The sequence below is a fragment of the Cetorhinus maximus genome, chromosome 11, assembly GCF_964194155.1.
Source record: "Cetorhinus maximus chromosome 11, sCetMax3.hap1.1, whole genome shotgun sequence".
NCBI lineage: Eukaryota > Metazoa > Chordata > Chondrichthyes > Lamniformes > Cetorhinidae > Cetorhinus > Cetorhinus maximus.
Genome location: NC_135889.1, coordinates 92,078,545 through 92,096,922, shown reverse-complemented (window position 1 = coordinate 92,096,922; position 18,378 = coordinate 92,078,545). Strand labels below are relative to the sequence as shown.

The window sequence follows — 18,378 nt, the reverse complement described above, 5'->3', positions numbered from 1 at the left end:
GCCGGGTGGAGGAGGGGGCCGGGCTGGGTGGAGGAGGGAGCCGCCCCCGGGTTGGGTAGGTGGATGGGGGTGAGGGGAGAGGTTTGGTTTTTCTGAGGGCGAGGGTCCGAGGTCGGTTGTGGCGGGGCGTCAGGGGGGTTGCCGTTGTCAGTGGTGGTGGGCGGTGCTGGGGGGGGTTGTGGGAGAGGAGGCAGGAGTCCTGTGGGGTTGGTCTGGTTCTTTACAATAGATACCCAGATGTTAGAAGAAGAAATTTTCCCCACCTATTATTATTATTTTTAAAATTTGTTTCCATTTTTATTAATTGTAATCTCTCATTTGCCTCCACCTATTACTGGCCTTCTATCCAGCGTCACCTGTCCCACCCCCCCTTAAACAGTATATATTTCATCATAGTTTTACTTCTCTTTAGTTCTGAAGAAGAATCATACGGACTCGAAACGTTAACTCTGTCTTTCTGTCCACAGATGCTGTCAGACCTGCTGAGTTTTTCCAGCACTTTTTGTTTTTGTTTCAGATTTCCAGCATCCACAGTATTTTGCCTTTATCTTAGAAAGATGGTATAGTGTTAGCTGGTGAGGAAATATTTGAAATAAGCAATTAGTCCATAATTAATCAAGGCGCATTGCAGAGACATGAACCATGCTGACACTTCAGTGCAGTACCGTGGCTATGCTCCATTGCTGGAGCTGATGACTTTTGGTAAGAGTTTAAACTGAGGCCTGCTGGTTGCATTTGAAGTATGGTAGTCAGTCCAGTGCTGTATATATAAAATGGCACCTGTCAGCCATGAGGTTTTGCAGCATGATTGTGAATCTGCTATCAGTCACTTTTACTATATGCTCCTTGCATATTACAATTAAGAACAAAAGTAGGAAGAGCAGGTGTAGGCCAAATGGGCCCTCAAGCTGTTCCGTCATTCAATAAGATCATGGCTAAACTTCTACATTAACTCTGCTTTCCCACTATCTCCATATCCTTTGATTCTGTACCTACCCAAAAATCTATCAATCTCAGTCTTGAATATAGTCATTGGGTATCCACAGCCTCATCAAGTAGAGAATTATAGACAATGAGTGCTTTAAGTTTCAAGTAAACATATTTAGTAAATGAAATCCTCCTCTTTATATGGTTGATGGCGTATGTTAAGGAAATGGCTAATTCCTCTCTGGCAGTGGATTTTTGTTTAAATGATTGTGGCAACCTAAAAGGCAAGAAATAACTTCTCAGGAAAAACAAGATACAAAATTGATGAAAGTATTTTTTAAATAGTTATTTCAGGCTGAATTTTTGTGGGTTAATATTTCTCTTTAATCTATGGATTGAAGTGTTTTTCTAATTTACACAAACTTCCAATAGATCTAAAGGAAAAGTGTATGAATAACAAAAAGTGTGACTAAGTTGTAAGAAGCAAAACAGTGCATCAGGGGATCTGACGTATATAGCACTCAATGTGCACTATTTTTATCTCTACAGGGAAGCAGTGTTTTTTAGTCCTGCGTCAGCGGCAGTTTAATGTCCAAGGACTGGTGGCTGTAGGAGATCATGTGAGCAAGCAGATGGTCAGATTTGCTGCTAAGTAAGTTCGGAATTACATCCTGTTGTCTGAAATACAATTATGAGAAAGTCGATGCTTTACACCAGGGCTCCTTTTCAAGCCATAGTTCAGATATGTATCATTGTTTAGTATCCTTTACTTAAATTATGTAGTGTGTTTTGTTATGTTAGCAGGTAAATATCAAAACCTTGTCTGTTTTGGAAGTCTGTTCAATCTAAATCTAATAGAATACATTTCAATAAATAAAATTGTGTCCAAGGCTAGGATTCATTGGATGAACAAGAGAGGGTGTCAAATTTGAAACTTAGAAAAATATTTGTTACTTACATTGCAGTTAATAAAAATGAGAGTTGGGCTGAATTATGAGAAGTAACATGATTGGAAAGGCTAATTGTGAATATGTGAGAAACTTAACTAAGTGCACCAAAAACACTTTCAATCAGCATATGCTTTGTAAGAAGCGACTTAAGGCTGGACCAGCTAAGTGGTAGAGGAAGTTTGTGGTACCATGTGAGAGAATAACAAAAAAGCAATGAAGTATATTGCTTTAGTTTGCATACCTGAGGTGAATATCAGGATTTTAGAAACAGCAGAATTGTGATTAGTGGTTAGTAGTCAGATAAAGGAAGTCACTCAGATGTAATGTAGAGAAACCATCATGGTTCACATCCAAGGATTCTCAGGGAAAATAGGAAGAAATATCAGGCTCTGTTTATAATTTTGAAAAGTTTATTTGCCCACTAGATTTTTTGCCAATTACTTTAAATCTGTGAACTCCTAGTTACTGAATCACATGCCAAATGAAACAGAACAAGTGGGGAGAAACTATTAAAACCTCTCATGAGTTTGAATACTTCTATTAGTTCTCCTCTTAACCTTTTCTGCCCTAAGGAGAACAATCTCAACATCCCAAATCTTTTCACATAATTTGAAATCCTTCATCCCTGGTATCATCCTGGTAAACCCCCTCTATACCCTCTGCAATGTCTTGATATCCTTCCTGAAGTGTAGCACCCAAAATTGTACACAAGATTCCAGCTGAGACCTAACCAGTGATTTGTAAAAGTTTAACATGATTTCCTTGTTTTTGTATTCAATACCCCTATTTACAAAGCAACGTATCCCATTCATTTTCTTAAGCACTTTATCAACTTGCCCTGCCACCTTCAAGAATTTATTGAAATGCAACCCCAGCTTGCGATTGCCTCTCCATGTTGTTTCTTCCAGCATGCATCACTTCACACTTAGCTGCATTAAATTGCATATGCCATAAGGAGAAATTTCTTCTCAAAGAACGCACTATCTAATAGGATAATGGAATCGGATTCAGTAGGAACTTCAAAAGGCAATTGAACATATATTTGAAGAAGGTTAATCTGCAGGGTTGTAGGAAAAAAGCTTGGTAATGGGACTAAAATGGACAACTTCAAAGAACTGCCACAGGCTTGACAGTCCGAATGTTCCCTTCTTTGTTGCAATTTTTGATGATTCCTTAAGGTAACTTGTTGCTTGATAAAGGGAATTTGAAAATGTTTTGGGAGAATGGGATTAGGTTAGGTGGCTCATGGAGAAAAGTACTGGTATCTAATTTGATTAATCAAATAATCTGTTTCTGTGCAACATTCTCAGACTTTTTTAATATAACTATTTTCGCCACATATTGCAATCCAAAAAACTTTCCAAATTACTTTTAAGTAAAATTCTTGAAGTTTAATTACCCTTGTTAGTGGTTTTACAATTTTCCTAGAAAATTTTAGAGGATTTCTCCTTAAAAACCAACAGCCATTGTGTAATTGTATAGTTGTGGAGTTTTAATTAGATATCCTGTCGGATGTTTTTGTAAGGGTTTATAGGTCACGTCATTAAAGGGCATTGTGAACCTATAGTTGTGTGTGTGATTATCTTACTGCAGTTCTTTGGCAGCTTTTTTCACAGATGGCTCTGTTTGTTTGTGTTAAACTGATAAGTCTGGCTTAACAGACTGAGACAGGAAATTTATTTGCACCTGTTTCAGTTCATAGTGTTCCCTGCTAGCCTATGCAGCATTTTTATTGTACGGGTATCTGATTGCAGCTTCAAATGGGGGGTGTATATGCATATTGTGTCTGTGTGTGCACATAATATATGAATTAATTGCTCATACAAAAAACATACTATTTAAGAGAAAAAACGGAAACATCTGAATTTGTATTTTCTCAGTTGTGCCTCTTAATTTTAAGTTTATTCGCTGGTATGTATATATTTTATTGGCTCTCCCGTGATTTTGACTAGTCCCCTGGATCTGATGGCCTGCATAATAGGGTCTTAAAAGGAGTGGCTGCAAAGGTGCATTGGTTGTGACTTTTCAAAATTCCCTGGATTTCGGACCTAGTGGATTGGCAAACCGCAAACGTAACACCTCTCCTCACAAAAGGAGGGAGACAGAAAGCAGAAAAGTTTACACAAGTGGGAAAATGCTGGAGCTCATTATTAAGGAAGTAATAGCAGGACATTTAGGGAATCATAATATAATCGAGCAGAATCGATATGGTTTTGTGAAAGGGAAATTGCGTTTGACAAATTTAAGAGTTCTTTGAGAGTGTAGCAAACAGGATGGATGGATAAAGGGGAACCATTATATGTAGTGTATTTGGATTTTGAAAAGGCATTCGACAAGGTGCAACATATAAGGTTACTACACAAGTTAAGAGCTCATGGTGTTGGGGGTTGTATATTAGCATGGATAGAGGATTGGCTAACTGACAGGAACCAGAGGGTTATGATAAATGGCTTATTTTCAGGTTGGCAAACTGTAACGAGTGGGGTGCCACAGGGATCAGTGCTGGGACATCAACTACTTACAATCTAATTAATGATTTGGATGAAGGGGCAGAGTGTATTGTACCCAAATATGCTGATAATGCAAAGATAGGTAGGAAAGGCACTTGTGAGGAAGGCACAAAGTGTCTGCAAAGGGATATAGATAGGTTAAGTGAGTGGGCATAAATTTGGCAGATGGAGTATAATGTGGGGAGATGTAAGCTTGTCCACTTTGGTGGGAAAAATAGAATAACAAAATATTATTTAAATGGAGAGAGATCCGGGCAACGGTCAAATTATTTTTTACCCCAGGGCTCTTTTTGAATTTTCTTCAGGGACACTTTTTGGTTCTCAGGCTCCTTTTTCATTCTCCTAACTCATTAATTAGGTGATGTAGTAATGTAACATTACCTTATGTATTTGTGTCGAATTTGTTTTAGGGTTTTCTTCTTTAGATAAGATAGCACAAATACCAAAGATTGTATACATATATATATGTGTGTGTATATATTATTGAATATTTTAACTTGGAATCTATTACTAAGTTGTTTTGTTAATTTATTATGAATAAATCTCCCATATGCTGTTTCCAAAATGAAGTTCTAACTACTTATTGGGAATGGGTTTCATATCTGCAGCGCCTTTTAGAGATTAATTGCAAGCTATTAGCAATCTCTAGCTTTCTTTGGTTTTGTTCTGCTAATTTCAAGTTTCTTTCTCTTCGATACTCTGTTTAAAGAGACTGCTGACAAACATGTCAGGATTCTGACTTCCAAAAGTCCAAATGTGCAACAAGGGGAATACATACAAATTAGTTCTGCAGCACCCAGCCTAAGCATCAGATAACAAATTGTTTTATTTGCATATACTTCATATTTCAGTGATTTTTCCAAGCGAATGCATCTCTTCGCATGATCATCTGCACTTTGATGAGTCGTAGATTGAATGGACCAAAGGAGCATTAATTGTGGTTCTTTGTACCCGTATTAAAAATGAGCCATGTTCTTGGGATTTTTCTTCGTAATATGCTACTGTTGTCAGAGAGTCCTAATGATCCATTTTAGAATTGGCATTTTAGGAGACCGAGTTAGATGTTGAGGACCTGAACTGAGACGGCTGACGTGGAATGATTCAAGTTTAGTAGATGATGAACTAGGACAAGGGTTTACAATTGAAAATCTGAGCACTTTTTCATGTACAATAACACGTAAGCATTATTTCTTCAACTTCACAGCCACACAAATTGTAATCAACCTCTCTTCGCTCCCCCCACCACTGTGCATGGACACATGCTCCTCTTCCCAACTCCCCCCACCAACTCACTCAGCAGCCCCTCCCCCTCCCGGCCAAGACTGGCACCTAACCAGCACATTCGCGTCAAGTCTCGGGGCTCAGCCAGCATAGCCCCAATCAAGATTTGGGCCCAGCCAGCACACCCTGAGTCAAGACTTGGGCCAAAGCTGCACACCCAGGTCAAGAACCAGGCCCCACCAGCAGAACTTCAGATGAGACTCAGGCCCAGCTTGCACACCACCAGTTGAGACATGGTCCCAAGGCCCAGCCATTTCCCAGTCAAGACTCGGACCCAGCCAACACATTCCAGTCAAAGCTCAAAGCCAGCCAGCACATCCCGGCCAAGAATTGGAGCCAGCAAGCAGCCCCCCCCCCCCCCCCCTGCCGGGCAGAAACACTCACCTTTTCCTTCATTTTCCGTTTCTTCCCCATGGCCTCTGGAGGACGATGAGAAACAATTGATGATGGCACAGCCAAAGACCTCCTGCATGGGGCGGGACCAGCCAGATTAGCTCCTCCAATCACTATATCCCTCTCTCTTTCCACACCAACCCCCCTCCCCTCCACTGCTCCTCTAATCAAAGATCTTGCCTCTTGAGCAGCAAAAGTGGGAGAAAGGGAACATGTGATTGGAGGAGCTGGAGCAGTGAGAATGGGAGAGACAGAATCTGTCTCTGCCACATTCAGGGGCGACTTCTCTCCCATTGGTTGCCCATGTGATTGAACTTTACTGTAGACAGTTTTTGAATTCAGGCGGCTCTCTGAAAGAGCTGTCCACGTGGTCCCATCCCACAGCTTTTCCCCACACCCTTTTAAATGTTTTATTTTAAAACATTTATTTATCACTGTAATTTTAAAAGCATAGATTCTGCTACCACCACTGTTGCTACTAGGACATGTGCTGTTTCATTGATAATTTATGTCTTCTAGACATCCAATCATCAGCCAGTGGAAAGTTTTTCCTCGTTTGCCTTAGAAAGGCGTTGCCTGATAGTATTTTGGGAATGAAGAAAAATGAAGGCTGTAAACTATCTAGATTACTTGTCCTAATCCTTGCCTCTTAGCACTAAAAAAGTATTAGGAGAGTGGTTTCCCAGCATTGAGCTTCAACTACTCAGTTTCCTGGATTACAAAAGTGACTACATTTCAGAAGTGCTTAATTTGACTATAAAGTTTTTTTAGGGTATTGTGGGGCCTTGAAAGATGTTATATAAATGAAAATTATTTCTTTATTTAAAGCATTTAGTGTGCTAATACTATAGTTAGCCTCGGTCTGTTAGTGGTGAGATTTTTCAAACACTGCTTGCTTTAAATTAGGAGCACATAGTCCCAAGCTCAATGCTGGGGAAAGCAATTTGTGTGCCCACTCTTCGGTAACAAAGCAGTATCATGTTTTCCATTTTTCAGGGAACTTTTTACTGTACTTTTACGGTCTTAGTAAACATGCAGTAAGCTTTTCAAGAAATATGAATAGGAACCTGATTATTGAGCTTTTCTCTGGGCGAGTTGGTAGTGAGAGATGACAAGTGTTAGAAACTTGGCACTAGGAGTAGATTTAATGAGGAATATGGAGAAGAACGCACCTATACTGGAGACACAGCTAAGAGACTCAATGAAAAGTAACTATAATAAAACTATAACTATAATAATAAAAAGTTTTAAGCATGATGAGTAAGTATACTTAGAGAAAAGATGCATGATACACAAGACTTTTAATATACTAAAGTATAAATGGGTAGAGATGGTTGTAATTCTCCTCTAATATTTTCCCATTGGTTTTTCCAATGTTTATAACAAAAATGATGTGAAATAGTAGTGTCACTCAGCTATTTATTATTTTTATTTTTTTTAACCCCCTCCCTTGTGTTAAACTCACTTTTATTTGGACCTCAAGTCAGTTCACACTCAGGAGTTGTCCATAAAGAAGCTTATTGGATAGTGCATGTCTGAGTCTCCACAACACTTGGCTAGTTTGGGGATAGAGGAAGTTTTTAACAGCAGTTAGCTTCATGCCTAGATACATTTCCTTATAGTGCTGTATTCTGCTAAAACGGATTGTGTGATTATGAAACTTTTCATTAATGAATTATCTTATTTTTAAAAGACAAAATCATACATGTACAAAACTCACATTAGACCTATCCTTGTACTTGAGTAATTGAAAGCTATATTTTCTTTATAGATGAGCAAGAATGGGAACTGCTGTCTTCAGCTTTTTCTGTGAGAGTAACTGAAATAGGATCAATTATATGCTTCTAAAAACAATTCTTTCTTATGGTCACCATGAGAATTCTTGCAACGCTGCCGCTATTAAATCGATAGAACATTACTTAACACCTTAATTTCATCACTACCTATCAATTATACACCAAAGTGAACAAATCTCATTTATAAATTAATGTCCCAAGAGTGAATGACGTCTGCTATTGAAGCCTGCTTGTGTTCTCAGTCTCCCTGTCTTGCACTCTTTCCCTTGCTTATCCCATTCTCCCCCAACCCCAGCCCAACCCCCACAACCCCACAGTTCTGGACACTGCACACATTCTCCCTGCTTAACACCAGGCGACCGCCCCAGCCTATGGACTGAACAATGCCTTGAAGAACCATTAATTCTATTTTGTGAATGCTGCGGGAATTTTTGTGTGTGTTAGATGTGAAAATTCTCAATATTTTCAAATTACTAAAGCTTTACCTATTTAATGAATCATTTCAAAATAAAATGTTTCTCTTGAAGGAAAGTATCACTTTAGTAATATATTAGAAAACTCGTTTGGCCATAACCAGAATGAGGAAAGGAGAGAGAAAATAAAATCACAGTACTGGAGAAAAATTATTTTTTATTTTATGTGTTTTATTTTCTAGACATGGGCAGGATTTCCAAATAGTTATTAAGGAATACTCTGATTTTAGTCACAATGTATGAAGTGCGTACAAGCCATTTGAAATAAAATAGAAATCAAACATCTGCCAAATAATTGTGCCCTATTTTAGATATGATTTAATTTAACTTGGCAACTGTTGCAAAATGCACACATTCCATGTGATAATTGAGATTATTATTTGTGTTCCCTCCCAATAATTTTAACTCATTCAAAACAAAAGGGCACTTTCAATAAGTGCCCCATAGTCTCTATGATCTGAAATTTGCTCCTTTGTGTGTGTTATGAATGCTATAGCATTGTATTGAAGTAACAGTTTTCCTTTTACCTCGGCATTATGCATGAATTCATGTGAGTCTTGTTCTCCTGGCCACTCTAAAGACCAGCAAATGGGTCAGAATACAATATTCAGGTTAAGCGAATGGTAATATTTATTTACATTAGGATAAATATACGGAGGCAGAAAAGCATAGCAAACAATACTTAAACTGTTCCAAAATCAATTTTCAAAATTGTAGTTTGTTTTGTGTTTTATTAATTGAACTTCAGACGAAACAATACATGGGTAAGGAACCCCCATGAAGGTCCCCTGCCAATCTTGGTCATCTTCACAATGCAAAGTAGGGAACTAAAATCTTCACACAAAACTCGCAGTTCTAAACAGTTTTCTTGGACACCCAGTAACATGTTTCAACATTAAAAGTCAAACCGGTTATTCCTCAATAGTCAGATGGTGAGGAATATTATTTCTATTAATCTTGTAAATGTGAACAGTAGCCTTTCAGCCACCTGGTAACAGAGGTGATAATAGGAAATTATTTTTATACAGTGAGTTGTGATCTGTGCTACCTTAAGGGCAGTGGCAGCAGATTCAATTGTAGTTTTCAAAATGGCATTGGATGATGAAAAATTTGGAAGGGAAAAAAATTGCAGGGCTATGGGAAAGCACAGGGGAGCGTGATTCAGTGTGTAGTTCCACCAAAGAGCTGGCATTGGCATAATGGGCCAAATGATCACACTGAAGGTGGGCAGAGACAATGTTTTCACCCATTAGTCTGTTACAATATATTTCAAAAATTAATGGACAAATTTCAGCAGCATTGGGTACATAGATGGGATATTGTCCATAGAAGAACTGATTAGTTTTGGCAAAGATCCAGACCCTAGAATTTTTAAAAGGATCTTTTAACATTTGGAGATAGGGCAAATTAACTTTTTTAGAATGATATGGGTTGTTTTATTTAGAATGTTGATTGTTTAGAATGATATGGATTATTTCATTTTCTCTGGTGGAATTTGTTACAGCTGTCAAAATGTGAGCAGAGCAGGTTGTTGGAGATGGATTGACCTGAAGCTTCCTCAGAGTTAGTAGCTCTTAATAATTTTTTTTCCCCAGCTCTGTAGTATCAGTCAGGGAAAAGCCTCAAGGAAGAGCTGCATAGTTGTAATAATATTGAGTTAACACAGCATCGTGGAGATATGCACTCTTCTAAGTGCCCTCTTCACTTGTTCTTTTGTAATTTTATAAGTTATTGCAAAGTGTGCACATTCTAAGATAAGTAGGCTTCAGAGATAATCTGTTTTCAAAATGTTACAAAATCACAATAAAATATTATTTTCCATTATTATCTGAAGCATAAGACCTGCATCCCAAACTAAAAATGTAATTCTGATTGTTACTACTTGTGGTAAAACCGTAGAATGCAAGACAATGGAATCAAATCCAGGCAACTATTTTTTCTATTTTGATTTCTTATTTGTTTGTTTATACTGTTTGAATTTTGTGGACCTGAAGGTTTGGAAAGGGCTGTCCTTGACATTGTTACCCCATTGGTGAGATATGCCGTAAATCAGAACACCAATAACTGCTAACATTGGCAGTTTGCTCCAAGAAGTTTAGAGATATGCAGTTAATTAGCCCAGATTAATAGAAAATTTGGACATTCCTGCCTCAATTTATAGTTTCTATTTCCTATTTACCAATGAGAAACAAATCACTTATTTTGTAACCTTTTAAGTTTTGTATTATTTGATCAAAGGAGTCTTTATCAGTCATCTGCATGACTCAAAGCATATTTTTGTGGACATTCTAAGGATTAACTCACTCTTATGCCTATTTCACTGCATTATGACACTGAAGTTGATGTGCAAATTCAAAGTACGTTCAGTAATCACACAGTGGATCACAATGGAAATAAAACTTCAGATCCTGAATTTAAGATGGCGGATGCAGTGCAAGTTTGATCTTTGCATTTCTGAATCCAAATTGCTAAATCAAGCAAAGGTATATCTGGAACTTTGTCAGCAAGGCAAAGAAAGAAATAGACTCCAAGAGAAAGAAAACTGAGGAATTGTTTGTCAGTGCTGGGATAATACAAAAAAAGCTTTCCAATTCTTTGGTAACATAGCTATCTCTTCAGTATGCATGTACTATGGCATTAGTGTTTGTAGGTCATGTAATAGACTCAACAACTTCATAGCCAAAGTGAGATCTTGGTTTGTAGGAGCCACCACAGATTGGCTGTCTAAAATCAAAGCAAACTCTGGAGTGATTCATTTGGTTCATTTTCTATTCTGTGAGTGCACCATAAATGACAAATAATTGTGCACCATTTTGTTAGATTTCTTGTGTTACATGTTGAGCCTGATCAAACTTAATCTGGCAAAATAAGATTTGCAACATTTTTCTATTGCACAGTGAGGTGGTATGTAATGCAACAACAATATATGCAGTGGAATTATAGATTATAAATACTGATCTTTTTTTCTTTTACATAGCATCAGCAAAGAGAGTATAGTGGATGTGGAAGGTATTGTAAGGAAAGTGGAGCAAAAAATAGAGAGCTGTTCCCAACAAGATGTTGAGCTACACATTGAAAAAGTAAGTCTATCCATTTAAATTGGGAAATATGCACTAAAAGTAGAATGAAATCTAATAGATTAGTTCAGCGTGGGTATAACCTGAAAAAGTATAAAATACAATTGTGGTTGTGGGGAATCCTATTTCAAATTACAGTCGTTTGTGGACTTTTCAGCTGTGTATTAAGACTCATTTTGCAAGCTAGTTACCTGAAATCATGAGTTACTGTATTACATTTCAGTGCCCATTATACTTTTTACATATAAAGTTTTAACACAAAACGTTAGTGGTGCCTTTTAATTAGCATGCTTTACATAGAGCCAACAATCCCAGTTGGTTTTCTGTGCTGCTTTAAAAGAAAACGTCAGCACAGCTTAACATTAAGCCAGTTGGTTTCTGCAATATGCAATTAGAGGCCAACATGCATATTTACTATGCAAATTCAGTTTCTGTTGTACTTGAGGAAATGTTTTTAGATGGAAACTGTGTCCCTACAGTTATTTTGGTGCTTACTGTTGTTTTGTTACGATCTGACTATTTATGCCATCATTTGTTTTCAGATCTATGTTATCAGTGCAGCTGAGCCACGCCTGCCTTTGCAGCTAGAGGATGCAATGCGTCCTGAAACAGGTGATGAGGTAAATAATACAATGCAAATCTTATTGAGCATTCCAGTACTCTATTTTACTTACATTTAGCATGCACTAAATTTCACTTGATTCTCCAAACTTAATTTTTCTTTTCCTTTGCCTTGTTTGGATACTGCTTGGCTAAAAGTTACCAAATAATTTCTGTATCTACTGGGTTGTTACTTGGCACTCCAAAACATATTTGAACTCAATTAACCCCTACACAAGCAAGATTTGATCAAATAAGTGGAGTAGAACACCTATACAAATGAACTTCTAATAAATAGATGTAAAAGTGTCACTCATGTCAAAATCATGGAAGGATGTGTTGTCATCGCCTTCTCTTGACAGACAAATTACTATTTACTGACCTAAATTTCATATGCATTTCTATGTAATTCTGTTTATACCCATGGCCAGTCGAACAGTCGTTCATGACCTGGTTGGCCATTGATGTTACAAGAGCTTTGCAGCATGCTCCTCTCCAGTGCCATCCAAGGTGACTGTTTTCCCCACTTTCATTCATCTATTCATTTCTCCCTGTAAATAGTCCTACCATCTCAGATTTGACTTCCGCTTGGCCTTTCCCTAACTGGAACTGGTTCTACATTCTGGCAGGGAAACTTTAAATTATGCTCTTGTAATTGCCTGACATCATATTGCAGTTTTAACTTTGTCAGTTGTTCATATCCCAAAGTGTATCCTTTCGCTCAGCAGACTGACAATTGGTAAATTCATTAGAGGTGCAGTGAAATTCACCAGTATTATGCCTTGCTATCTAGAGCATTACTATTTCAAATGTTGTAATGAATGGACAGAAATAATTTTGCCACCATGTGTTCATGAATTAAGAATGTTATCAATTGAAGAAATGTTTCAATGCAATCCTACCTACAAACAAGCTGTATGTAAATGATTCCTTTCTTTTCTAAACATTCACAGACATACTTCATTTTAAACACAACAGAATCATATGTTATAATTGATTCTACATATACAAAAACCTTGGTGTATTTGGTACCCTTGTAGAAGCAAACAGCGTCATTTCTAATAATAATCAATCTAACAACCAAGCCCAGTATTGACAGAGTGCACTCATAGGAACAGAAATAGGCCATTCAGCCCGTCAAGCCTAATCCACCGTTCAATACGACCATAGCTGATCATCCACTTCAATGGCTTTTTCCCACACTATCCCCATATCCCTTTATGTCATTGGTATTTAGAAATCCGTCAGTCTCTACTTTAAACATACTCAATGATTGAGCTTCCATAGCCCTCTGGGGTAGAGAATTCCAAAGATTCACAACCCTCTGAGTAAAGAAATTTCTCCACACCTCAGTCCTAAGTGGCTTCCCCCTTATTTTGAAATTGTGTCCCCCTGGTTCTAGACTCCCCAACCAGGGGAAACATCATACCTGCACCTACCCTGTCTAGGTTTCAAGGAGATCCCCTCCCATTCTTTGAAACTGTAAAGAACACAGGCCCAGATTCCCCAATCTCTTTTAATAGGACATCCCGACAACAAGTCTGGTGAACCTTGGTTGTGCTCCTATGAGAATAATATTCTTTCTAAGGTAAGGGGAACAAAACTGCACACAGTACTCCAGGTGCGGTCTAACCAAGATTCTATACAATTGAACTAAGACTTCACTACTCCTGTACTCAAATCTTCTTGCGAGTAAAATTTTATCCTGTTTCAAATGATCTGACACAAGAAGTGTTCCATCCTCTTCTCTTCCCATTTGCAGGAAATGCAATATGTCAGATCTGGTACAGGTTCTGAAATGGGATTAATTGAGGTCAGCCTGCGAACAGCTGGATTAGTGGAGCTGCAATTATTCTGCAAACTAGTATAAAGCAATATTCAAGTAGTACTGAATTAGGGATTTAATTAGATATCTTGTCATGAAAAGGAGTTTGATTTTCCCCATACCCTACCCAATTTTTGCAGCATGGGATCTTGTTGACATGAGCCCATGTTCAGCTGAACATGTATCAGATTCCAGTCTGCCTAAAATGTCAAATCTCCTGTGGCAGCACTGTAGAAATGTAAACCATAATTTCTTCTTAATAGGGAAGAGATCCTTGATAATCTACGAATAAATCACAGTAGGGAAAGTACTTTGCACAATACATTTCACTAACCGTTGTGTTTTTTGTGTAATATAATCTTTATTTCATAATCTACAAATGTAAAGATTGATTGAAAGTTGCAGTAGATAGTTTCTTCCATTGTGTATGTAGTAATTGAAGCACATTATTATCTAACTAATAGCCATTTCTTAATCATTGATCACGAGTCCATAAAAGAAGCTATATGTGAGACAGTTGGCGTAACTGTTATGTTCCTTTTCAACCCTGACCAAAAATTATATATCTGCCGACAGCTATAAATTACATAATCTGATAGTAAATTTGCAACCTACATCCAACAAGTTATTTAACGCAAGAATTACATTTGAAGCTTGCACCCTGACAGTTTAACTGCCTGTTCTCACTCAGATTAACAGCTATATTAACTCTGTGGTTTTCTAATGACAGATCCACTTGAAACAAATTAAAATATGTAGTATCCACAATTGGCTATTTGAAGCGGCCTGTATCTTACCACTAAATTTGCTGTGAACTTCAGTCATAATGATTTATGAGTATGATTACTGATCTAATGGCATGTTAGCTTTGATTTTGTGAAATTTCTGATGATGTTGGATGTTATCATGGACAAATGCAGCAGCATTGTATCAATATTGTACCAGTGCTTCACGTTGAGAGCTTGATGAATGAAAATTAATTTGAGCTCCAACTGAAATTAATGAATGTAAAGCTATTTTAATTAGCAATACTTCAAATTGTAATTTTTGAGTTATTTTTAAGTATACCTTGATTATAAAACATGGGAATGTTCTATGCCTAGAAATAATGAAAATAAATAATATTACAGTCCATAAACAATCAAAAATGGTGCACTTTTAAGACTTTGTTCTACTGTTTTTGACAGCTTAATGACATGACGTATTACAGAGGACAAAAATAAAATCCTTTGGGACAACATGTCTGACAGGGTGCAGGTGTCTGAAGTGGAGAGGGGGGGCGCTCAGTTAAACTGTTAGAAGCAGATGGTTGCAGCCTTGTGAGATCAACAACAAAAAACCTAAAAATAGTATTTCATTGCAGTTAATGTTAGAGTTGTACATTTTTTAACATATCAGTGCATTGTGTTGTTTTTGTCATAGTAGCTGCTTCCTCCCATTGTGGTTCCTCAGCCATCATTGTTATCCTTCTAATGCACCTCAAGATAATAGAGTAGGTTTACTGATCATAGCACTAATGACTACTCATTCATCTTATGGGCAACTATTCATAGGTTACCATTGGAAAGTCTAGGCCAATACCTTCCAGTGTAATTTGACCAATTATCACAAGCCAATTTTTCACACTTCTTTTGTATTGGTTAATTTGCTGATTTAGGACAAGCACTTGGGATTTTGGAAGGGGAGGAAGCAGAGAAATTCCCTGCAATTTAGAATTTCTGCTCAGAGTATGCCCTTCCACCAAAATACCAATAGGCTACTGGTACAGTAACTTGCAAACAAGATTCAGTGACTATAATTATTTAACCTCATGATCATATTCTTACATATTACACTTTTCATATCTAGGAAGGAAGGGCGACTGTCAACCAAGATACAAGACTTGATAATCGAATAATTGACCTAAGGGTAAGCTAAATCAAATATGGTGTTCTGACAATGGATCATCGTTGACCTGAAATGTTAACTCTCTTTCTCTCCAGACGTGCCAAGTATTTCTTCCATTTTCGATTCTTATTTCAGATTTCCACCATCTGCAGTACTATGCTCTTGTCTAACTTGTATACGGTTTGACATCCCTTGTACTACCTGCTAGTAACAGTAATCATGGATACTCTTCACTAATGTATCTAATATTGAATTGTCTACTTGACTGAAGTTGACTGTCAGGCTTCTTCTCCATCACTGCCTTGATCTTGTAATTGAGTTGAGCTTATCTCGCTTGTGCTGTCACAAAATGTCCAGAGTTTATAATTTTCACTCTTAGAAAGTTACCAGCATTACTATCAGTTTTCTACATATATATTTGGTTGTTTCACCTTAACAGAAGCTACTCACTTTGTTCCTATTTTACTTAGTCAGTCCTGAAACAATCCAGTAAGCTTAATTGGAAACTAATGTTTTTGGTGTAGAGATGTTCTATACTATTACTTATGAATATATGAAATAGGAGCAGAAGTAGGCCATTCGGCCCCTCAAGCCTGCTCCGCCATTCAATAAGATCATGGCTGATCTGTTTGCGTTTCGAATTCCACAGTCCCATCTACCCCCAATAACCTTTAATTCACTTGCCTAACAAGATTTTATCTACCTCTGCCTTAAAAATATGCAATGACCCCATCTCCAACACTTTCTGAGGCAGAGAGTTCCAAAATCACACAACCCTCTGAGAAAAAATTTCTCCTCCATCCCTGCACTCTGAGGATGATCTCTTAATTTTAAAACAGTGCCCCCTAGTTCTGCACTCACCCACAAGAGGAAACATCCTTTCCACGACCACCTTGTCAAGACCATTCAAGATCTTATATATTTCAAGCCCAGCCTGTCCAACCTACCCTCATAAGACAACCCATTCATTCCAAGTATCAATCTAGTAAACTCCTCTGAACTGCCCCCAACGCATCTACATCTTTCCTTAAATAAGGAGACCAAAACAGCGCACAGTTTCGAGATGCAGTCTTACCAATACTCTGTATAACTGAAGCATAACATCCTTACTTTTATGTTCAATTCTTCTCATAATAAAAGATAGCATTCCATGAGCCTTCTTGATTACGTGCTGTATCTGCATACTAACTTTTTGTGATTCATGCATTAGAACGCCTAGGTCCCTCTGCACCTTAGAATTCTGCAGTTATTATCTGTTTAAATAATACTCTGCTTTTTTATTCTTCCTACCAAAGTAAACAACTTCACATTTTCCCACATTATATTCCATCTGCCAGATTTTTGCCTACTCACTCAACCTATCTTTGTGTCGTCTGCAAATTTAGCTACCATGCCTTCGCTCCCCTCATCTAAGTCATTGATGTAAATTGTAAAAAGTTGAGGCCCCAGCACAGACCCCTGTGGGACTCCACTTGTCACATCCTGCCAATCAGAAAAAGACCCATTTATGCATACTCTCTGCTTTCTGCCAGCTAGCCAATCTTCTGTCCATGCTAATATATTATCCTCTACACTATGAGCTTTTATTATCTGCAACAACCTGCGATGAGGCACCTTATCAAATGCCTTCTGGAAACCCAAAGAGAGTATGTCTACAGGTTCTTCTTGATCCACAGCACATGTTGCTCCTTCAAAGAGCTCTAATAAATTGGCTAAACATGATTCCCCTTTCACAAAACCACGCTGACTCTTCCCAATTACCGTGAGTTTTTCTAAGTGCCCAGCTATATAACCTCTTTAATGATCGATTCTAACACCTTCCCCACGGCAGACATCAAACTAACTGGTCTATAATTTCCTGTTTTCTGCCTCCCTCCCTTCTTGAATAGAGGGGTTATATTTGCTACTTTCCAATCTGATGGGACCTTTCTAGAATCTAGGGAATTTTGGAAAATTAATACCAACACATCTACTACCTCATTAGCCACCTCTTTTAAGACCGTAAGATGAAGTCTATCTGGACCTAGGAACTTGTCAGCCCACAGCTCCATCAGTTTGCTCAGTACCGCTTCCCTAGTGATTGTAATTTCCTCATTCCCTACCACCTCCTGATTTACAGCTATTACTGGAATGTTTTTTATATCCTCTATAGTGAAGACAGAAGCAAAATATTTGTTAATTTCATCTGCCATTTCCTTATTAGCCACTATTAACTTCCCATTCTCGCTCTATAGATGACCAATACTCACTTTACTTACTCTTTTCCTTTTTAAATTCCTGTAGAACCTCTTATCTGTTTTTACATTTCTGGCTAGCTTCCTCTCATACTCTTAATTTCTTTCTCCTGATTAACCTTTTTGTCATTCTCTGCCATTCTTTATATTCTGACCAATCATCTGACCTGCCAGTCATCTTTGTGCAGTTATATGCTTTTTCTTAAGTTTGATGCTTTCCCTAACTTCTTTGGTTAACCATGGATGGTGGTCGTCGTCCTAGAATTTTTCTTTATAGTATGAATACGCTTATTCTGAGTATTCTGAAATATCCCCTTAAATGTCTGCCACTTCTTTTCTATTGATCTATCTTCTAGCCTAGTATCCTAGTTTATTTCAGCTAGCTCAGCTTTCATGCCCACATAGTTGCCCTTATTTAAGTTTAA

General features: G+C 37.7%; 1 protein-coding gene across 1 annotated transcript in view; it reads left to right on the top strand.

Moving 5' to 3' along the window:
• dars1 (aspartyl-tRNA synthetase 1) overlaps window positions 1-18,378 on the top strand; it is a 65,542-nt gene that overhangs the window by 20,303 nt on the left and 26,861 nt on the right. Inside the window, exons 6-9 of the mRNA XM_078552477.1 lie at window positions 1,477-1,579; window positions 11,308-11,410; window positions 11,950-12,027; window positions 15,681-15,740. Coding sequence (XP_078408603.1) covers window positions 1,477-1,579; window positions 11,308-11,410; window positions 11,950-12,027; window positions 15,681-15,740 — 344 coding nt within the window. The remainder of the gene's footprint in view (window positions 1-1,476; window positions 1,580-11,307; window positions 11,411-11,949; window positions 12,028-15,680; window positions 15,741-18,378) is intronic.